The following is a 23527-nucleotide window of genomic DNA, read 5'->3' as shown; positions in this document are numbered from 1 at the left end:
ATTTACAGGGGAAATGCCTGACATGCGAGATTTGGAAGCAGGGGCCCAAGTCAAGGTAACATTTCAAATGTTGCAAAATAAAAGCAAGCTGAAATAAAATCTTAGCATAGATCAAACAAAAAGTAAGACCTGTACTTCTTGATCTTACCGGTTTGAGAATTGTCAAGAAAATCTACATTCAAGACTGGAAGTCATTTAACAGATTGCAGCATTTTAGTTTTAGGCAGACCGATGTGCTAGTTTATTTTAAGTGTAATGTTACATTGAGGACGGAAGTTACAACTCTTAGGATCATAATCAATGCCTCCTGCTCCCCCAGCTTAATGGTGCAGTCTTATGTTTACCAAATGTCCAAACCAAGATGCTTTGTCACCGGAAAGTTCTAATTAAGAACTAAACAATTCAGTTGTTATATTTGTAATGATTCATTTGTTCACTGGTTTTCCTTTTGGGTATATATTTTTTGTGTACCCCAAAGACCGTTAGCAGCAGTGAGCTCTATAAATCATCATACTCCTACGTCATGTCCCCTTACCTCCATACTTTTTGGTCCTCCCTTGCTAGGGACGGGAGACTGAACCCTTTTCACCAGAAAATCTTCTTCCCCTTTAAACTTATATGTGCGAAGGGGCGTGGCCCTGGGAGCATAAGCTCCCCTGATTCCACCCACGGGTGCCACTCCCCAGTCCTCTTTTCCGCATCGACGGGAACAGACTGCTTTCACTAGCGCTCTTGGGTTAGGCCTCCGGCCTAGTAATTCCACATGCTCTTCCCTAGTAATTCCACATGCTCTTCCCCAGAGATGTAATTTTGTCGTCTTTCTCTTTCAATTGTCAGGTACTGCTTTGTCCTCTGGCGCCACGCTCCTCCTCCAACGAATGACTGCTGGCTTCAGCAGGTGTCCAGCCTGCAAAGGTCCCTTTCCAAGATCCGGCCCTCTGCCTCCGCTGCTTTGGCTCTGATCACGACTGGGACGGCTGTACTGCGTGCAACTCTGACACTGCGCACCCTCAATAACAGACTAGCCAGGTGGCGGGAGCTCTTCGGAAGGTCTCTTCCAGGGGACCTAAAAGCTTTTGTGAAGCAGAAGACCAGGCCCAAGGTAGGTTCATTGTTCTCTGCACCCTACAAAGGCAACTCCTTTCCCAGGAAGCGCACTAGCGGGAGGGAACCCAACAGGTTCTACGACCAGCACCAATGCGGCTCCAGCTACTGACCACCAGGCCTAGGGGTCGCAAGATCCTACCGGTTATTCTGAGGGACCGCAAGGTTCTATTCCCATGTCTCAACCTTAGGGGCTATGCCCTAACACCGGACTGATGTCTGAGGGGGGCGCCTGTGCGCAGCACTACCGGCTCCACAGCCAAGGGCACTCTACCTACTAGGCCCCGACCTGAGGTGCAGGATAGACCTCCACTGCCACCGCTCTGCGTACTGGAGGAAGCTGGGCCCAGCGCAGCAAGTACCACGACACAGGCAAGTGGCATGCAGCAAAACAAAATGGACACGTGGCCAGACAAAATGGCAGCTCACCCAACACCATCTGACTTTGGGGACGAGGTAGGGGAGCGAGTTTCCAGGTGGGACTGGTCAACACCTGTCACTTGGCCCACAGCATACCCCTTGACTTTGCTGGGCAGATGCACCTCGCCCCATACAGCGAGACAGGGCGTGCCTAGGTCTCAGCAACCTGAGGGCCCGCACATTTGCCTATTCCATCAAGCACTCCGGCCTGTGAGGACTGATACTTTGAGAAATTCCTTACTCTTATGAGGTCCCCAAAGATGGGTACCATCCTTGGGGATGTGATCAGGGACTTGCTCCCTCCGGTACAGCCGCTAGCACCCACGGCCACGCCGCCTTTGGGTCCAGTTCCTCTGGGTCCAGCGCAGCCCAAGGTGCCCACACCAGTCCCTACAACACTGGCTCCCATGCCTGTACCAGTCACGGCAGTCCCATCTACACTCCCGCAGCAGCCTCCGGCGCCGATGATCAGTACGCCACAGCTTCCTTCGCTCAGCACTCCCCCTGCTGCACCTGACCAGCAAGACCATGGTGGACACAGATGAGGAGGACCCAGACACTCAATCAGCCAAAACCTTTCACAAACGTCTGGCGGGCCTGGCCTAGTATTTGAGGATTACACAGCCACAGGTGGAACAACCAGAGGTTGGGGGGGGTGGGGGGGGTGTTTGAATGGGAATCCCACTGCAGAAGGACGTGGTGGCATTGCCAAAAAAGGATGGCTCAAGCCACATTCTACCCAGCCTACCAATCGGCATCTCAACGCTAAATTTAGGCAAACTTAAGGGGACCCCCTCTTACTGTTGGCACACCCCCAGCCACACTCCTCAATGAGGCGGCAGCATCACTGTACTCATCAGCCTCAGCACTCCTGGGTAAGGAGAAGATCCTGGAGGCATTTGGAAAGAATCTGTTTCAATGCCACTCTCCATCTGTACCAGTCTAATGCGGATGCCATGCTGGCGGTGGACAACCAGAGGCTCTGCCGGGAGATCGCCGACTTCCTACCTGAACTCCCTGTGCAGAGCTAGGCTTGCTTCAAGGCTGGCCTGGTTGAACACAAAATAGTGGCATCGGAAATAATGCAGTCCACAGTGGCTCACATTGATACCTCGGGTCGTGCCATCTGTATTGCTACCGACATGAGAAGGACGGCTTGGCTAATGGCGACTAAGTTCAAACTGGATGGCCAGGAACGTATACTGGACCTTACTTTCGAGGGGGGCGATCTGTTCCATTCAACAACGGGTGAGGAACCCGATCCGAAAAAGAATAGCTCGCAGTCCTTATTGATCCATAGGTATTTAGAATCACACTTAGTTTGTCAAAGAGAGTGGTTATGACACAAATCTCACACATATTCTCAAAGCAGGATAGTACTTTTTGTAAACTCCCTCCACCCCCCCCCCAAATCTAAAGTTAGTTAACCCTTTCCTGGAAGGAAGAATATACACATTCACAGAGGGAAGAACCAGAAGCCAAAGTCAATTGAGCAAAAGTGTAGGTGAAACTGAAGCACTTGTCGGAGGTAGGTAAGTCTTGCACAATGTTTTTGAAAGTCTTTGTAGATGTAGAAAAGAATTCAAAGTAGGGCCACAAGCTGTTTAGGCTTCTGAAGTAAAGAAGCTATCGGCAACTCTACAGAGCAACCACAATGAGTCTCACCAACAGACAAGTGCAGCTACATGACAAGAGGTAAGTTCTCTTAGACTGTACAGTACCTTTAGGTTGGAGATAAGTGCAGCAGATGACTTCTGTTCCTGTGCAGCTCTGCAGATCCTGGTGTTCCTGGGCCTCAGTCGTGGGGACAAGATGGAGGACTTCTGAGGACTCCTGCACTGCAATGGGACGGTCATCGACCACAAACGGCAATCTTCAAACAATGGCACTTTGGTGTTTCAGCTCCTCGCGTCTACTGCAAACAGCACCACAGCTGTTCCTGGCTGTCGAGATGGACTTTACTTTCATCTGGGGTCCAGCACTCTGTTGAGGTGGCTCAGGCTCGGTCAGTCCTGCTTCTTGGGAGTCCAGAGAATCTTCCTGGAGCTCTTGGCTAGCTGAAAAGCAATGCACATGAACTGGTGTTACTCTCGCTCGTTATTCGGTTCCAGCAGCAACTGCAGTGGAATTTCAACCAGCTCTGAGAGGATGTCCAGGTGGCTTACTCTGGAGTTGATTGGTCCCACCAACTCAAGGGGGAGAAGTCGTCCTTCCAGGGCTTATCTAGTCTAAACGAATTTGGAGTTTCAGCACAGCAGCAGGGATTCACCGGGCAAACCAACGGTCCAGGAGTTGCAGCAGGCGTCTTCAAGCTCTTCTTCGGATTCCTTTGTCCAGTGGGCGACTGCCTTTCAAGTGAAAAAGCCTCACCTTTTATGCAGTTTTCTCCCTTTCATTCCAGCCTGGCTGTCAGTCACCCAGCAGGGCGAACCGATTGAAACTTTCTGAATCAAAAAGTCCGACCTGACAAAGTCTGAAAATGCATACCACCAAATGTTTGAACCTTTGGTGGCATGCATTTTAGGTAAGTAAAAAGACTGTGGGGGGATCCCTCGCAACACCCCGCTCACTACACTGTGTAGTATAGTGAGCGGGGGTTGCGTGGGAAACCCCTGCAGCTGCCCAAAAGAAGAGAAGAAAAAAAAGTAAAAGGACCCTCCAGCGCTGGTTCCCGATCACGGAAGTGAAAGGGAACTGGCGCTGCAGGGACACAATCCATCTTAAAAGGTAAGTACGGTGTGCATGGTGGTATGTTAGGGTGGGTGTATGTTGTGGGTGGGGGTGTAGGTTTGTAGGGTTTTGAAATGTATGTTCGCATGGGAAATGTACGCACATTTTGTGGTGTATACAATTCCTATGCAAACTTTTCAGTTGCTGACTTTTCTGTGACGGAAAAATCACGTAGATCCCAGCAGTGTGGTTGTCCTTGCCAGACAGCCAGCTGGCCAATCACCACAGTGCGGTTGGGTCTCCTAGGAGACTAAGCACTGTTTCGGGCACCTTCCTCACTTCCTGCCCTCAAAAGAGACCCTGGAGGCAGAGGCGGGCTTCACTTGTGAATCCCGCCAAAGTGAACAAAAGGTCCAAACCTGGTTTGGCGCGCAAAGTAAATCTCAAGAAGGACCTTTCCACAAAGAAATGGGGGGGGGAGGGGAGACGGGGGGCCTGTTTGACAAAAATGGCACCCTTGAGTGCTTCATAGAGGAAAGGGTAACATAAACATGTTACATGAGAAGCTAGACAAAGGGGATACAAAGTAACCCCTCCAGCACCCTATTGTAAGATATTGTGTGCTGGGTCTAGAAAGTTACAAATGTAAGTACAGTCAATTTCACTTCACTGCTCTTTGAAACAATAGTTTATCCAAGAGAAAGGTATTTAAACCTTGGGAAATCTGAAAAACTTCTCTGCCTCACTGCACTATAGGTGCTGTGTGACACAATGTAAAAGATGATGCCTAGAAGATTGTTCCCTGTTGGGCTGCCTCCTACCCATCATTGTTCCTTCCTCTTCTCTTGGAACGGACACATACCGACCTGACTTCCCTGCGTGTTTGGTGCTCCTCAAGGCTGTATCCTTGTGCCCTTACCTCTTCACCTCAGGCCCACGTCAACTTTCCTACTTCTTGGATTATCTTGGTTCCTGATCTTGAGGCTCTCATTACTGCATCCTTCTCTGCAATCAGCCACTGAACGGCACTTAGTTGTCATATGCTAAATTCTTTGGAGATCGAAGTGATCTACAACCTTGGCCCAAATGCCCCATCCTCCGTTGCCTCATTCCTCCACACATATTCACTGCCTCCTACAAGGCATGCAACCTTTGTTGAAGGCAATGTTAATCTGCACCACTTCATCTCTATGGCGGTCAGGATTTATTTATTAGCAGGAAAATCCACCCTCTTTACCACTCCAAAGCGCTCATAGCCACTCTGACCCTCACTTGCCTTGAGTACATGTCCAGTCACCTACTGATCATCCCCCATCTATTCCTTTTCCATGTTTATAAAATGACACATCTTCACCACCTGTACCTTCTCTAATCTACAAAACTATTCTCTCATTTGCCAGCACTGACCCTGTGCTGTTTGGCTCTGCATGTGAAACCAGACCCTTTGCAAATCCTTGCATGGGCTGAGACATGCTCTTGTGGCTGACGCCATCTCCTGCTACGGCCCCTCCCAGTTATCCCCCACTTTAGTGGCCTCCCTAATTTAGCTGTTCGGCCATCCTGAGCAGCTGCTTGCTTTCAGCCTTTATTTCTGCCCAATAGTGAACTCCCATCCACTCCGTTTGCCCTTCCTAAACCAGGAAAAACATTCAACGTACATCAACATAACTTCTACCGTTTCCCTTACTCCTGTATGTAGCAATGTGTATGTATCCAGTCCTTTGACTATTGCCTCGTGTGTCTGGGCCCTTCTCCTGCTATTTATCCATCTCAACCAACTGGCCAATTTCACATCTCCTCTGTCTCTTGTACAGCACCTGTTACAAAAAAGTCCACAACTGTAAACTGGTAAATAATGTGAGTGTTTGAAACATCTAGTACCCTCATACAAATCAATATGCCTGATCATTTTAACATTTTTCCTCCTGGGTGGGAGTGGGACGGCTGTGTATGTACACTTCCCATTCTTTAACAATCATAGGCGACTTTCTCTCATTTTATTATACTAACTTTCTTAACATGGTTACCAAAGCTCAGTTAACTTGTCATTTACTTAGCACAAAGCTATCTGCAGAAGCAGTGGATCGCCCAACAGCTGGTCCACTGTGGAAAAGTTCAAATCATGAGTGTGGCTCATTGTGTAGCACAAAGAATCCAGCACTATGATCTACTGAGTTTCAGTAAAAGGATGGGGCTAAAATGGATTTTAAGCTGAATATATTTAGGTCTAGGATAGCTCTGGGTCAACGTGATTGTCTTAGATGCAAGACATGCTGAGCAGCACAAGTTTAATACTCGCTCCCGCGCTTACAAGCTAGACTCCGGCATGAAGCGCGCTATAATAGCCCTATTTAATTTTGTGTTTTTTTATTTGGTTTTTCAGAAACTCCACAAGCCCACAAAAAGCCTTCCAAGAATTCCACTCCACTTCCCCAGAAACAGTCTGCAAGATGGCAGGTTGCAATGGAGCTCTATCAAACTGAGAGCAATTATGTTGATATCCTCACCACAGTGGTTCAGGTGAGTGCAAATTATGACTTTGCCTTCTCTTGAAAATCTGAAACTATCTTTTCTCTTTGTTTTATATTTTTTTCGGTTCCAAGTAACTTTTCTTTTTGGTGTAAATTAATCTTTGTCCACTGTTAGATCTGTTGCTGCACACAGGTGTCCTTTAATAATGCTAGCTCTTACGTTTAGTTGGTGTTAGGCACGATTGTATGCAGTACCGTTTGGGTGCACTACAACAACCCTGACCGCCTGCCAATAGGAACTCAACCTTTGGTATAAGTCTGCACTACAAAGGTTGGTAGCGTGATTGAGCAGCCAGGCTTATCTCAAGAGGGGTCAATGTGAGCTGTAGGGGAGTTACACAGAGATTCACAGTGACGAGCATTCAAATAAACTCTTACACACAAGGTTTCTTGATTAAACAATTAATTTAAGTCGGTTTGTGTAAACCTTCAGAAGGGACAATAGAATGGTAACACAAATATACTCCAAAATACACTCTTAATATTTCTATATCAGTAATTACCCTTTTGGGATTGCACACACACTTCCTACACCCTCAGGTGACTTCAGTACCTAGGACACTGCAGACCTTAATATATCACTGTTAGCATTTAGAATCCGAGTTTGTCAAAGAAAAAGGTTATTAGGACAAAACGAGAGATCTCGCACATATTCTGAAAGCAGGTAAGTACCCTTTGAAAACCCCCCAATGCAAAGTTAGTTAACCCCTTGCTGGAAGGAAGACGAAACACAATGTCAGAGGGAAGAAGTCATTGAGGGAGCCATGCTAGGCCAAAGTCAATTGGGCAAAAGTCTAGGTGAGCTGAAGCACTTCTCAGAGGTAGGTAAAGTCTTGCACAATGTTTTAGAAGTCTTTGTAGAAAAGAAGAAATCAAAGTAGGGCCACAAGCTGTTTAGGCTTGTGAAGTAAAGAAGCTGTTAGCAACTCTACAGAGCAACCAAGAGAGGTCTCAGCGGAGAACAAGTAAGGTTACACGACGAGAGGCCATTTCTTTTAGACTGTACAGTACCTTTGGTTAGAAGGAAAGGGCTTTGGCTGGCTTCTTCATGTGCCGCTCTGCAGATCCTGTGTTGCTGGGCCTCAGTCGTGGGGACAAGAGGGAGGACGTCTGGAGGACTCCTGCACTGCAACGGGACGATCGGTGATGGAAAAGGGCCCACTTCTGTTCAGTGGCACTTCGTGGTTTCAGCTCCTCGCGTCTAAGCAAATGGCACCACCGTGGACTCTTGGCTGTTGAGATGGGCTTTCCTTTCATCTAGGGTCCAGCACTCTGTTGAGGTGGCTCAGGCTCCGTCAGTCCTGCTTCCTTGGAGTCCGGAGGATCTTCCTGGAGCTCTTGGCCAACTTATAAGCAACGCACACGATCTGGTGTTCCTCTTCCTGGCTATTCGGTTCCACCAGCAAATGCAGTGGAATTTCAACCAGCTCCGAGAGGATGTCCAGGTGGCTTTCTTTGGAGTTGATTGGTCCCACCAACTCGAGGGGAGAAGTTGTCCTTGCAGGGCTTCTCTAGTCTAAACGAATTTGGAGTTTCAGCACAGCAGCAGGGATTCACCGGGCAAACCAACGGTCCAGGAGTTGCAGCAGGTGTCTTCTTCAAGCTCTTCTTTGGATTCCTTCGTCCAGTGGTAGACTCTGCCTTCCAAGCCAAAAAGACTTGCCTTTTATGCAAGTTTCTCCCATTGATTCCAGCCTAGCTGTCATTCACCCAGCAGGGTGGCTGTCCTTCCCGCACAGCCTGCGGGCCAATTTCTGTCTCCTAGGAGACAAAGCACTTGGAGTTTTGGGCACCTCTCTCGCTTTCTTGCCCCTGCCATATACCCTGGAGCCAGAGGCGGGCTTCACTCGTGAATCCCTCCAAAGGCAAAGCGATCAAACCTAGTTTGGGGCGCATAGCAAATCTCTGGAAGGACCTTTCCAGCAAGAAATGGCGATAAAAGACCAGGGCCATTTTGACAAAAATGACACCCATGGGTGCTATACTGCAGTTGCGAACGCAACCTGCGGTAAATGCACACCACAGTAGTTAAAAGTAAACCACTGCCACCAGTCATTCATCGCGGAAAGGGTAACATAAAAATGTTACATGAGAAGCTACACAAAGGGGATACTAGGTAACCCCTCTAGCACCCTATTGTAAGCTAGTGTGTGCTGGGTCTAGAAAGTTACAATGTAAGTAAAGTCAATTTCACTTTAATGCTCGTGGAAACAGTAGTTTATGCAAGAGAAGGTATTTAAACCTTTGGGAAATCTAAAACCCTTCCCTATGCCACTGCACTAAAGGTGCTGTGTGACACAATGTAAAAGATGATGCCTATGGAGTTTGTCGGACTCCATAACCAAAAGAAATGGTGTTCAAAATCACATTAAAAATACATGTGTGGGGAAAAATGGATCTCACTCTCTCTAGGTTAAAAATGAAGTCCTAAAATCCAGCAAAGTTGCTGGGGGTGTCTCAGGTAGGGAGGAATTGGCACTTTTCTGAAAATTCTCCTTAACAGTTGGTGTCTTCATTTGATGACAAGCTTTTGTCCCAAGTCCCATGATGTTTTTTTAATGGTAGTTTGACATCAATTGTTAATTTGAAATTTGAAACTTAGAACATATTTGTGCATGAGTGCAATCTTGAACACAAACATATTTTTGCACTGGGGAGAAGCAAGTGAGGGCTACTGCATTTTGTTTTATTTATAAAGCAAAGATGGGGCCCGGGGGTTAGGAAGATCCTGAAAATGCACTTGGGGCTTGTGTGCAGTTGGTGAGCAGGTGCAACTGGAACTAGGTCACGTGGCATACACCCCACCCACATGTCAATCACTGCTTAATGTTTGGTGCCTTCCTGTTTTGCCACAGTTTTACTCTACTTAAGCAGCCCTCCAGCACCTTTTACTTTGCAGTTGGTGAGCAGGTGCAAGTGGATCTAGGTCATGTGGCATAAGCCTCACCCACTTTCATAGCCCTCCTTCCTTTCTGCTCTTATATCAAGGGTGTTTCTCGCCCATGCATCCCATGGGAAGGCCAGGTGAAGAAAAGGGCAATTCCTGTTTGAACCAGGAGGACCTGGTTCCTGAATCCCCAAATCAGTCAACATGTAGGCACGCGCCTCACAGGCCATCCCCACCACCAGGCAACATCACCCCCCTACCCCCCTCCAATGCAACCCCGCCCATAAACCCAACAGCACTCCCTTACCATTCACAACACCTAAGTTGATGCTTGCCAATGTCTGCTCCGCTATCACCCATGCAGCAGAATGTAAGGGAGATTTATCTATTGTATGCTAAATCCCTGCTATTTGTGAGACTACCAGCACTTTTTGTTGGACTTCTGGACCTTTTTTCTTGTTCTCCTGATTGAGCGGACTTTTTTTTTGTTTTTTTAATTTATTTTTTTATTTTTTTTAAAGTTCCCCCCGGTCATTCTTTTTTTGCTTGGACCATGTGAACCATGTTCATTGTGTTTTTACTTTATTTCATGGAGTCGTACATTCCTCCATACCTTTTTAAAGGAATCTGTTGCCGGGAGCCCTTTGCATTCTCTTTTTTTGTTTTTATTTTCTTTAAGAACTACTGCTCCGAAGGTTAGAGGGCTACATTGTATCCTCCTTTAGTTTTCCCTTTGAGAGAGCAGCAGACACCATCCTATGTGGAGTGCTGAGGGGTTACTTAGTATCCCCTTTCTCTCTGCTCCTGCAACAATTCTGTTACAGTAAGGAGCATACAAGTATGGCTGGTGGCAATCGACGTGTTCTACCGACTTGTGCTATGTTTGCTGACAGGCTGTATTCACAGCTGCAACTATGTTTGTTCCAACATTTTGGTGTCTTTCTTATTTTGCCTTTTCTTGTGATCTTTCTTGGTCCTTCTACCATTCTGGGAGGGGGGAGGTCCAGATTTGAGTTGTCTTCGGTGGGAACCCTTTGTGTAGCCCGCCGAGGCTCCAATGTCTCTGAGTACAGGGAGGATGGGAGGATTCTGAAACTCTGCAATGCTTTGTCTTCAGTTGTGCCTGAAAGGAACCAGTTCCCACTGTGGGGATGGCTGCTCTGATTGGACAGCCCCCTGCCCATTTCTGTAAACTGGTTTGTAGATTAAGAGTGTGAAATGCTGAGAAGTTGAGGTTCCTGAGGCAAAAGGCAAGTTGACCAATGGAACAGAAGATCTGAAGAGGACAGACACCTGCAGCCCCTTCCAGCAAACGCGATGAGACCACTGCTGTCCTGACCCTGTTTTCATATCGACAGAGGGCTCTGAAGAGGACTCCTTCTCTTTGGCTAGTGGGACCAGCTAGCCGTAAAACGACCTGCAGAACGAGCCATGCCCTGATGTGCTGTGACCTTGCTGGCCAATACCAGGGGACCTCTGACCCAATTGCAGTGCATAGTCTTGCTGTGAACAAATCCTCTCAGAATTTTGAGCTCTGGTTGGCCCCCCAGAGGCAAGATCCCCTTTCTCAAAGTCCCCTCACCAGAGTGCGGGACCGAAGAATCGAGGCAGATTGACCGGGCGGTAAACGTTCATCCTTGGAGCCTGCAAAAAGGTGCCAAAACTGCAGACTGTCGTAGGAACATGAAGAATCCTTTGCAGAGAGTCCTTTCTCTCGACTGCTGCTGCAACATCCCTTCCAGAGTCCCGTCTTTTTGTCCGGGTCCGCCGCTGTTGTAGCATGAAAGAATCCTGCATCTTCATCACTCTGGTTATGTCGGACTCTGGATAGTACTTACCTCGAGCCATTTTGTCACTCTGATGTTGCTGGAGTGCTGATTCTGATGTTTGGGGTGTGACGAACCGAGCACATCCTCTTCTTTTCCACCCTAGATACTCCATTCGGGTGGCCGGGGAAAGATCATCGCTTTTGGATTCTGATCCGGGGCGGGGGAGGGGGTTTGTGTGAGGGAGGATCACCTGGGTGGAGTGAACTTGGAGTGTGGAGAGTACATCCTTAGGTGATACATGGTATCCCGTTCCCTTGAACACTTTATCCCTCAAACCTTTGTTGGCTACTGGCAGCCCTTTACCTTTTCTTACCTCCGAACTGTCCCCCAGAAACACCACCTGAGTATTGGGACGAGGAAGAGACCAACTAGGAGCACATATCCTCATGTGACTGATATACACACACATCCGAGAAATAGTTGTACATGCGCCTTTTATTAAATGAGATGGATCTAAACACTACTTTCGTACTGAGACGAAGAAGAGGGCTATGGAGGCATACCGGTATAACAACCAGGCATGTCCAACTAATGGAGGTCTCCATAGTCGGGCAATTGAACTCAATGACCCACACCTGCGGTCACTTACCACACCTGCATTGAGAGAGGAGGAACTGGCTGGCGAGCACAGAGCTGGAGACACTGGTGCCGGGACCACTGCTGGGCAGCAGATGGAGGTGCTAGGGCCGTGGTCGGCTGAGAGAGGGTCTGGAGGTCCTGCTATCCTCCTGAACAGGTTAGCGCAGCAGGAGCGGTAAAACTCACATTAACCTCAGCCGCTACGGGAAAACAGGAAAGCGAGCGGCGCTCTGTGGAGAGGCAGTTTGGGGAAGCTGGAAAGCTGAAGGAGCATTGAAAAGTCCATCGCGAGTAACGCTAAGCAGAAGATGGCTCCCCCCTGCGACCAGTAAGTGTAAAACCGGGAATCACTCCTGTTGGAGCAGTGTTTCTGAAGTTCTACTAAACTTCATCAAAACCATTCAACTGAGACAGTACAAGAATCCACTCTTAATATAAGGCTGTACCACCTAAGTTCATGGTAGCGTAGACAGAGCAGCCAGGCTTATTTTAGGAGGGAGATGGAGCTGTAGACAAGTACAAAGAATATATGACCTGCAAATGAATCAATAAAAAAACTGATGACCCAAAGTATTAGAAAAAATAAAGGTTTATTTTAAATACAATTAGGCCAAGTTAAGTCTTGGGGTAAATCCTGGTCAAAGTCATAAACACATTATAAAAACCAACACAATGCTTGAAGGTACACAGACCAAAGCATATAACCTTTTTGGAACCATTTACAGTAGTTCTAGGGAAGTCCTACCTTTTTAAACCTGTTCAGTATAGGATACACCTATTCTTGGGGAGTACAACCAATGGTTACTTTCAGATAACATTCAGTAATACCAGGGTAGTAGACTCCAAAGTTGTACCGTGATGCTCGGCAACAAATCACATAATCGGGCAACTGGACAATATACATTTTGTGAATAATGGAACACTTATTCTAGGTACCGTATAAACCTATAACTACTTTTGTGGTAAATTATGCTAGGTGAGTAACACCTAAGGATGTAATATTCAATTAAAGGTGCTTTTGAGATCAGTAAAACACAGATTGAGATAAGCAGTAACTTATTTTAGGATGACGCACAGCTAACTTGGGGCAGGTATAAACCCAAGACTGTTTTGTGTCTGTCTTAAACAGAACAGGGAAAGCACTTTATGAATGACTGTTCTAGGTTGGTAAAACCTAATGCAGACGTATTCCGGACAGGCTAACAGCAAGTCAGGGCAAGCAGTTGGGACACTCGTACAATTATCCTAACGGAAATAATAAAGTGAAACCAACAGCATTACTTTTGGGGAAGAGGCACAACCAATTCACAAGTGAGTAACTTAACCTTATATATACTTTTCAGAATAGTGCAACACACATTCAAGGTAAGAACTTTTGTAACTGTTAGTGTCCAACAGGCAGTGGCAGTATAGGTTCTTAAGTAGCGAAAGTCAGGGTTCCTAAGGAAGACAGTTCAAACAGGTGAGTAGTTTACTTAGATTTAGTTAAGGGTCCCGGGGCTTCACAGCTGTGGGCCAGGGTTAACTGGACAAGAGTCCTCCCAATCACAGTAAACACCCCAAAACTACACAGGAATAAAAGGAGACTTAAGGTAAGCAAATACCCAAGCCAGCACAGTACCTCGGCAAAGAAGAATATTTTGCAGCAGGAGTAGTTCAGAATCTGCAGCCAGAAAACGCAGTCAGTGGATTCCTTGTCATGGTGACTGAACAGCACCTTGGAAGGGATTTTGCAGCAGGGATCAATGGGGAAGGCTGTAGGCATGGTTTTCTTTGCATCTGGATGTGGCTCTGTGGATTTGGTGCCTTTATCAGGAACACAGAAGACTGAATATCGCTGGTTGGATTCTCATGGTTACAAAGGCCCATCACTCTAGTGAGGGGATATTTCGAATTTGAATTGTGTCTCTGGAGACACAGCAGGATTCGCACGCAGTTTCAGCAAGATTCGGAAATCTGAAGACCTTGCACCGCACAATGACTCGAGTTCCCATGGATATGGGGTATGCACTCCCGCAAGGTTGCAGTATGGCATGGGATGGCTCAAAATGCAGGTCTTCTCGAGTATAGTGGGACGGGGTCTTCGTTTTCGGAGTCCTCGGGTTGATTGGAAGGAAGGGCTACCGCAGGCTCCGGTTACACAGCCGGTTCTCTGGTCGCTGGAAATCGTCTCGGCCGCTGTTCCTTAATCATCCTCCTCGGTTTTGGTTCCAGTGGTCGACCTGTCTTCAGCTTCCAGCTTTCCGAGTATTTTACAGGATCTACAGCACAACTTCTGCATTCTCTCAATGCATTTTACAAGGGGGCAGTCTAGTTGTGCAATCAGGACAGCCAGCCCCCCCCCCCCCCCACTGGGATTTGTCCCCATTCAGGCAAGGAAGACTAAGGGCTGTGGAGTTTTGGACTCCTCCCTCGCTTGTTGCCTTCACAGACCGACTGGAGCCTGACTTGAATTGATATTTCATTTATATCGCGCTCATACACAAGTGTTTCAGAGAGCGACAAGGCAAGGGAGGGGAACAGGGGAGAACAAAAAAATGATCTTACTAGGCCCAGTGACATTGAGAACGTGCAAGTGCATGGGGGAGTGGAGGGGAAAAGTGCCAGGAGGGGGATGAGATGGCAAGTGCGGAGCAAAAGGAGAACAGAATAATTAATAATAAATAAAATATATAATAAAAAGCAACAACAGTGGTGGTGCTGAGTTTAAGACAGTAGACTGGGTAGGTCAGGTAAGTGCAGGAAGCCAAAAAAGGGGGAGGGGCCGTATGGGTACAGATACAGACCCCAGTGCAAGAGGTGGCCCAGAGGCAGTGCGGGAGGGTGGCAGGGTGAGCAGGAACCTGGGCCCGAAGGATAGAGGGTGGCCAGGTGCACAGTGCCATGAGAAAAGATCAGTAGAAGAGGGGGGGAGGGCAAAGGCAGAAGCAAAGAGGAAGGTCTTGAGGTGCTTCCGGAACTGGAGATGGTTCTCAAGTTTTAGAGTGGCAGTGAGGCTGTTCCAGGGGGAAGCCCCAGCCGAAGACCGAGATCTACCCCCACCTCGTTTCTTTGAAAAGCTACTGACCCTGAGGGAGTTAGAGGAGCGAAGCGCTCAAGAGGGGAGGTGTTTGCAGAGTGATAGCTGAAGGCATTTTGGACCCAGGCCGCAGAAAGCCTTGTGGACAATGCAAATGGTTTTGAATGTAATCCTTGCATCCACTGGGAGCCAATGTAGAGATTTCATAGGCCAAGGACAAGTCTGGCAGTCCTGTTCTGGATTAGTTGCAGAGGTTGGAGAGTAGAGGCAGCTAGGTTAAGAAAGAGGCTGTTACAATAGTCCAACCTGGAGAGAACCAGAACTTGGGAGACAGTGAGCTTCTGGGGGAAGGAGAGGAAGGGCAGAGTACCTCTGAGGAGGTGCAGTAGGAAGTTAGATTTTTTTAGAGACATCAGAGATGTGGGCGGAGAAGGAAAATGTGGAATCAAAGATGATCCCATGGTTCTTAGCCTCACAGGTGGGGGGTAGGAGGAGGGCAAAGGGAGGCTGGCCAGTGAGTGAGGGGAAAGGATGGAGAAGGTGTGCCAATGAGGAAGATCTCAGTTTTGCTGGCATTCAGACAGATCATTGGGGGAACACCAGTCTTGAATGGCAGTAAGGCAATCGGAGGTGAGAGAGGGGGAGGAGGTGGCCGAGGGCAGCCTGAAAATGAGTTGTTAGCTTAGCACTGGAAATTTGAGCAGAAAATGGCAATGCAGTGGGCGAGAGTTGTCAGGTACTGGTTGAAAAGCCAGGGCGAGGGATTAGACCCCTGGGGAACACCACAGGAAGAGAGGGAGATAGATGACAGGAAGGACCAGAGTATGACTTGGGAGTGTCGATCAGAAAGGAGTCCACGGAGTCCCGCCGAAGATAGAAATCACACAAAGGAATTTCCCGTCCTGGATGTCAGGGGAAGGAAGGACAAACACTAAAATGGCAAAAAAACAAGACTGGCCATGTTGGTAAAATGAGCACCCTTTGGTGTCTTTACTGCAGCTGTGAACACAGCCCGCGGTAAAGGTGCACCAAATTAGTAAAAGATATCACTGCCACCAGCCCTTAAAGGTAAGCTTGTCTCTGTAACAGAATTGTTAGTTTTAGTGTGAAAGGGACTGCATTGCATCCCCACAGCACTCCACATAAGGTGGGGTTTGCTGGTTACACCAAATAAAAAGTAAAAGGGATCCAAAGATCCTTTCTACCCTTGGGAACTGTAGTTCCTCAAGGTTAGCCAGAGAATGTTGAAAGGGAAGCCCAAAGGGCAACCCAACAACAATAGGCGGTATGTGCCAAAAGTTGTCAGAGTATGGAATTAAAGAGACACTATGGAGACTCTAAACAGTGACACCCATAAAAAGAGTAAGACTGTGATTGTGGAAAAAGTTTCCCACTCACTGCAGTATAATGAAAAATAATCCACCATTAAAGCAAAAAAGTTCTGGGATTGATACAGGTCAGGAAGATGTATCATTACTATGAAATTTTACCTAACAGCTCCTAGCAGGGCGCTCCAGTAACTTCTAACAAAGTCTTTTTCGAATGCCGAGTGAACTGAGTTTTTGAAAACACTTGTGAATGGAGTGAAAGCAAAGTATTACATGTGGCAGATACCACGGACTGCATTGTATGTAACAAGTATTGGCAAAGTCAAGAGAATACCAAGATGGGTATGAAAAGGAGATGCCAAGTATTGGTCCAGAAGTACAGGTTAAGATTAAACATGTGTTGGCAAGAGCCAGAGGAATACAGAAAAGCGTTATAAAGTGCATGGTGTCTAAGCAAGTCATGGTAAAGTGTCTGAAGAGTGACACTGGGGAATCAACTAAACATCACTGTCAGACGCAAGCAGTGGCTAATTGTTGATGGAAGAAGTAAGAAGTGGTATTGGCTGCGTGACCTGTAATGGGTGGACCGTGTGGCCCGACAACTGCGCCTAGACAGAGTGCCCTGCATGAAAAAGCAAATGTAAGTATGCTTAAGGAAGCTTGTGTTTTGCAACAGCCTTGTATGTGAAATCGAAGTCCAGAAACGGAACGGCCTAAGTGAACTGGTGAAAAGTATTGATATCGAAGGAGTTCAAAGTGGTCAAGCACTGCGTCAACGAGCTACCTGACCCTGCCATGCCACACTCCCTCACAAAATCCACCGCCACTACGGCACCTTTGACAAAATTAGCAGGATTCATCCGTTCTGAATCCACAGACCCAACCCATGAAATCTCCACACCCTGGACAACATTCAAGTCACACTCTACAGAGGACCTGGTGGAAACACGGGCTGCCCTCAAAGCCACATCGTATAAAGACATCCTCCGAGCATCCATTCTGAAGACCCTCCCCTCAGAAGCTCTCCTACCCTACATGGAGATCATCAACAGCTGCCTAACTGAAGACACCTTCTCGTCGAACCTAAAGATGAGACAAATCCTCGTTCTACTGAAAATACCCACTTTGAATCCTGCCACCCTATGTAACCATCGTCCCATCACCCATTTTCTCTTCCTAGGTAAGATCAAGAAAGCGGTAGCCGCGCAACTGCAGCAACACCTAGACACGAACAATCCCCTTCAAACCTACCAATCGGGTTCAGACCCAGAACAGAGACTGCAACCATACAGGCGTTTGACCTCAACATCCTTCACTGCCACCTGGTTCTACTTGACCTCTTGGCAGTTTTAGACGGACACCAGGTACACACGGACACCCTACATCGGTGCATGGGGATCAGCGACTGTCCTATGCTGCTTCAAGTCCTGCCTCTCTACCCGCCAAAAGATTGTTCAAATGGACTTCTATAGATCACCCAGACACGTGTGGAGTCCCGCAGGGTTCCAACCTCTCCCCAGTGATCTTCAATCTATAAATAGTAGGATCCCTCCTGGCCACATCCACTAATACGCCGACGACGCACAGCTATACTCTGCTGCCAGGTTCTCATATGTTCATTCACTTTCAAGGCCTGAGGGCATATGCTCCTCCCGCCCCCCCTTCAGCCCCTTAAGTTACTACCGTCACTGGTGTATTTGTATCTCCCCAAATACAGGGACTATGTAACTCAGTTTGTGATGTAAGCCGTAGGTAATTTGTCTCAAGTACCATAGAGGGACCAGGAATGCCTTATCCAGCTCCCACTCGGTGCTCTAATCTTTCACTGTGGGCTCACTGGCTTTAGGATGGCTCCCTTAGCGTCTCTGACCCTGCTCGGGTCCTATTTCTGCTCTCACCACTTCAGACGATGCGTCTGTGGCTGGTGGTGGTCTGCGTGTCTTTCCGGCACAAAGCTCCTTTGCCTCGCATCCTGCTTCACAATCTCTCCTGCCTGCGAGAAGGTCTCTCCGGTCCATACGCTGCCTCCCTCTTTCTTTGTGCTGATTCTTTACCTCGCTTGCCGCCTCCTGGATTCCCAGCCCGAGGTGGCAAGTTTTCTCTGCGGTTCTCCTGCGTCTCCGTGCTCACCTGACCGCTTGGCTTCCCCAGCACTTTAATCTAGCTGACAAATCTTCATTCCAATTGCTCTCTTCCTCATGCACGTTTTTGAAACATCAGTCACATCAGTCACATATTATTGAGGGTTACTGCCACAATATGCCATCAGGGCCTGAGGTACTGAAGGGGTGTCCCTAAAAGGGAATGGGTGGGGGGGGCAGAGGGGAGACCATGTCTCACCCAATGATGTCTGTCCCTCCCCTTAGGATTGCCTTCCCTTATGTGATCCTCCCTCAAATAGCCACACCCTAGGGTTAGGATCAGGTAATGGCTGCTGCCCCTGGCCACATTAGTGGCTACCTCCCAGGAAAGGAGTTCTGACATCGGATTCGTTATATTACCTCAAAGAAGCGTTGTACTGTTGTATCCCTCTGTAAAGTGCTCTATTGCTTCTCGAAGCTAGGTCTGTGCTGAATAAATACGGTTGTCCCTTTTTAAAAATCAAGTTCTGAGAGCCCTAAAATGCTATGCATTTATAGCGCTGATTTCTTTCCGCTCCAGTGTGTGGAGTCGCTCAGTGTTTAGCCACCCATTAAGTTCACGCATGACCTTATTTCCTGCCAAGTAAGTACTATTATAATCTGCTATCCCTATCTCAGCGCAGCTGTTCTCCTGAAACGTTTCTGCCACCAGAGAGCACATTTTGGCTCTGCATTGGTTCTGTCCGATGCCTCCCTGCGCCGGATATGACGTTTGGGCCAACATATATAGGGGCGCAGAGCCTGATGACCTGGGTTCCTTTTTCCCCCGCTCACACTGTTCACTAATCGGAACACGATTGTTTAGCTTCCTTTTGAAAATGCCAGGCTGCCTCCATAGGCCTCCAGTTTCAAGCCATGTGTGGACTGTGGTGGCAGATGTCGCTCACTTATCCGCACCTGATATGCTTGTACTACTTGGGTGAGGACCATGACATCCAGGATTGCAGGTCGTTGTCAATCCATGCACCCAAAGGTCCCTATGCGAACAGGCAGCAAAGATCTTCGTGCTCCTTCACAAGGTGAAGGATAAGGTAATGCGGTCGAGGTCACAGCACACATCGACGCTCTGAAGATCGGATGGCTCTGCGTGTGGAGCAGCATCGTTAGGGGTCACGTTCCCAGAGAGTCCTCATCGCCACTCTTCCTCTCAAAGAAAGGGAGCCATTGTTCTAAGGGTTCCCCCGAGCGACTGACACATTTCTTTTTACAACCCAGTCCTTCATGCCTGAGGAATGGGAGAACCTCTGCCTGAAGATGCTTGACATCTTTGCCAAGTTGCCAGCGGCTCTGGACCCAGCGAATGTGGCAGCGGCACAGACTAGATCACTCATGCATGCCTAAAGGCTCTGGACTGGTCCAGAAGGAGAGCAAGGGTTCTCTGTGCCGCCAGGCCCCACCAACTGCGTCTACGTCGGAGTCATGGGCTCTGCAGGAATGTCCCACTCACCAAGGATGCCGGTTATGTCTTGGATGTATGACCTCTACGACAAGGAAGGTGACCAGCTCCCTTTTGGGCTTGAACCCATATATTCTAGGGAGGCGAGGGACTTCCCGGAGGAACTTTACGGATGAGGTGAGGACATGCTGGTCTTGCAAAGGGCCAGTAGCCTAGACACTTCACCAGAGTTGGACATTTTACCAGCTCCCACCACAGGTACGCCTCGGGCTACCTTCCAGCAACTGAGTGCTAAGGTGGCCGATACTCTGGGCTTCTCTGCTCCATCCAGAGTTCAATACGAACAGTCATTCTGGGCGATGACCCAAAGAGGAAACCCTCCGTTAGGACAGTTTATGTAAAGCCTACCCAAATGGGCTTTATAAAATTATACCTTGGGCAATACAGTAACTCCAACTCTTTGTACAGGCCTGTACCACTCCACTATGAGAGAGCAGCCATGCTTAGCTTAGGAGGGAGAGAGCGCTGTAGGAAAGTACACAACTTGTATACATATGGTCCAAAGAAAGGCTTGTACATGTGTTGTCAAACTATTGTTTTTTACATAGACAGGCAAAGAGAAATCTTTAGCAAAGTAAGTACTATAAGTTATAAACTCAATATAAAAACCAAGTAAGACCCCCGTTGTTGGTGTGCACAGTTTGGATCATTGCGAAAATTCCTCATTTATACCATCCATTAATTGCACAGATGTTTAATGGCTCGCCTACCACCAATTGATGTTGAACATAGAACCAGGATATGACATAAATACGTAAGTAATTTCAAGCGCATCATACTGTGCCGGCTCATGGCCATATGTTCACTCTGATGCCTCTAATATCCTGGCCCAATACACTCCTAAATATCTCTAATGCCAACAATGATCCAAACTGGTTGCACCAACACGGGTCTTTCTTTGATTTAGTCCATGGCTACTTCTGTGTTACAGCCTCTCCGTTAGGGTTGCCGCCAGTTTCTTAGTCAAGCTAACATTTACAGTTTTGAAATTCCAATAAATCCAATGCTATAACACCAGGTTGGCGGTCTCCAAACACTGTGCATCCCCAGTACATAATAAAAAGCAACACAATACTTTTGGTATGTAAACCAAAGTATATAACCCATTTGATATGGCAGTTTTCAATTTAATGTGAGTAAAACCATATGATTAGACTTTTAGAATGACCTGTATGTAATTCAAGGAAAGTTTAGTTAATTTTAGAGTTTGCAAAGCCCGTGGGCATCTGAGCGCTATGCTTACAGGTTGCACAGGAAATAGACTTATAATACAGAATAGCAAGGAAAATACAGACTTATAAATCAAAAGGATAAATTACAGCTATACAATTGAAATATGGACAATGTATTACCTATGTGCATAGCACGTGATTGTATACCTGCTAACTTTGTCCTAGTAAACCAAAGTACAAATGGATGTAAGCAGTGATTCAGTCAAATTACAAGTAGTCCCAAGCGAGCATAAATGGCAGGGGAGGTAGATGTGTGGTATAGTTATAATGGTTGGGTCGCCTGGAAGTGCCTTAGACCAGAAGGCGTGGTTGTAAGATGGGGTTGGAATCCTGCTCTCATAGCCATAATTTGGCATTTTTTCTGAAGAGGAATTATGACTGTTCATTTCTCATGGAGATGGGGAGGGCATTCCAATTATTTGATGCCAGGACCGGGAAGCTAATTCGCCCTGCTCTTTGTTGCTTGAACCATGGGATCTTGACTCAGTAGGTCTGGGCTATTCTAGTAGGAAGGGTGGATGTGTGCCGAGTGATGCCGTCAGCCAGGTATTTGGGAGCCTGGTTAGATAGGCACTTATGGGTGACGGACAGTGTTTTCAGTGCAATTCTTTGCTTGATGTTTAGCCAGTTTAAGGCATGTCTAGTTTGAGATGTTTCCTTGAGATATTCAAAGCTGCCCTAATGGCGTTATTTTGAATGATTTGCATCTTAAAGATTTGTTGTGTAGTGCCTAAGTAAAGAGCATTGCAATAGTCCAATGTGGAGAGGACTAGGGCTCTTGCTATTGTGATGCAGTTGGATGGAGTCAGGGATAAGCAGACCCTATTGGTAGTAAACTATGTTCTGATGCTTGTATATGCTTAGAATAACATGCTGTGCATATAGTCCGACATCTAGTGGTAATCGTGGAGTATTGCATCATTTTATCGAAGATGGAAAAGGGACGTCGACCTGGGTGTGTAACTTTATCCCTGGCGTGACTTGTTGTGTACCCATGAGCCTTCACGCATCTAGGTCCCCGCCCCGATTGTTTATTTCTGACATTCTGGTCAGTAGCTTTCATGCTAACAAGATTTAGTGCAGTTTTCTTTGTGTCTTTGTTAGAACAGTTTTTCTAAATCCAACTAAGGGCTTCATAAAACCATAAATCCAAGGCAGTAGATATTCTCCACTCTTAGTATAAGACTGTACCACCTGAGATTGTGGTAGCAAGGACAAAGCAGCCAGGCTTATTTTAGGAGGGAGCAAGTGCTATAGCTTGGTACAAAGAAATTGTAGAATACATATGGTCCAAAGAGGCACTATGTATTGTAAAAATAAAAGGTTTATTTAAGTACCAGGATTTATCGGGGCCTAATTTTAAGTACTAGCACATCATATAAACAATCGTAAAAACTAATTCAAAACCTATGGTATGCAAACCAAAGTATAACCTTAGAGGAGCAAGAAGCAAGTCAAGGTGAGTCAAACCTAAGGTTATACATTCAGGATAATAATATACTTTCTGATGTTTGTTAATCTGCTTAGAATCACATGCTGTGCATAGGTCCGACATCCAGTGGTCACTGCGGAGTATTTTATTTTGTTTTTCGGAGTCGAAAAGGGGACGTCGACAAGGCGTGTCTGTAACACTATCCCTATAGTGACGTGCGTTGTAACCACAATCCCTCACGCGTCGAGGTCCCTCAGATTGTTTTTTTCCGCCCAGCTTATGGTCGCCTTACGCGGAGCTCCTAGAGAGACATTGCTAAACAATTACTACGGACCTCGGTCCTTAATATATACTTATTGTTAAAAGATCCCTCCCCTCGACGTTAGCTGTGAAGCTGTTTCTCCGCCGAGCAAGTTTTCGACGGAGGAGAAGAGACGGAGGAGATCCTTCGGCGCTGCCGAACACGTGGCCAGGCCTCGCCGGCCAACATACAGTAGGGAGAGTGGGGGTGTCGAACTTTTACCTTCTCGTCGAGAATGTCTTTCTTTCTCCCCTTTCTTTCCCTTGGGGTTGTTATCACCAGTTTTTATTGCCTCAGCTATGGAGAGGACACCTTTTAAGTTTTGCCCACGCTGTAGGGGCAAATACACTTGGAAGGACAAACACAAGCTCTGTAATCGTTGCTTGCCCCTCGATCATAAAGAGGACAGCTGCGCGGCCTGTAAGCTCTTGAAACCAAGAACTCTTAAAGAACGGAAAGTTAAGAGGTGGGCGGACTACGCTATGTCGAAGTCAGTTTCCTCACCCGCCGCCGCTGTTACAGAAAGTGACGAGGAGGGTGATAACTCGACGTCCGTTACGGAAGTCATTAACCCCCAGAAGGAGCGCTCGCGCTCCTC

General features: G+C 47.3%; 1 protein-coding gene across 6 annotated transcripts in view; it reads left to right on the top strand.

The window, feature by feature from the left end:
- The window catches only part of ECT2 (epithelial cell transforming 2), a 1267500-nt gene that overhangs the window by 509246 nt on the left and 734727 nt on the right, over nucleotides 1-23527 (top strand). For all 6 annotated transcript variants that reach the window (XM_069618731.1, XM_069618732.1, XM_069618729.1 and 3 more), the window contains one exon: nucleotides 6578-6714. In XM_069618731.1, coding sequence (XP_069474832.1) covers nucleotides 6578-6714 — 137 coding nt within the window. The remainder of the gene's footprint in view (nucleotides 1-6577; nucleotides 6715-23527) is intronic.

This window comes from Ambystoma mexicanum, chromosome 10 (genome assembly GCF_040938575.1).
Source record: "Ambystoma mexicanum isolate Mex_15411 chromosome 10, UKY_AmexF1_1, whole genome shotgun sequence".
Classification (NCBI taxonomy): domain Eukaryota; kingdom Metazoa; phylum Chordata; class Amphibia; order Caudata; family Ambystomatidae; genus Ambystoma; species Ambystoma mexicanum.
This window is presented reverse-complemented; position numbering and strand designations above follow the sequence as displayed.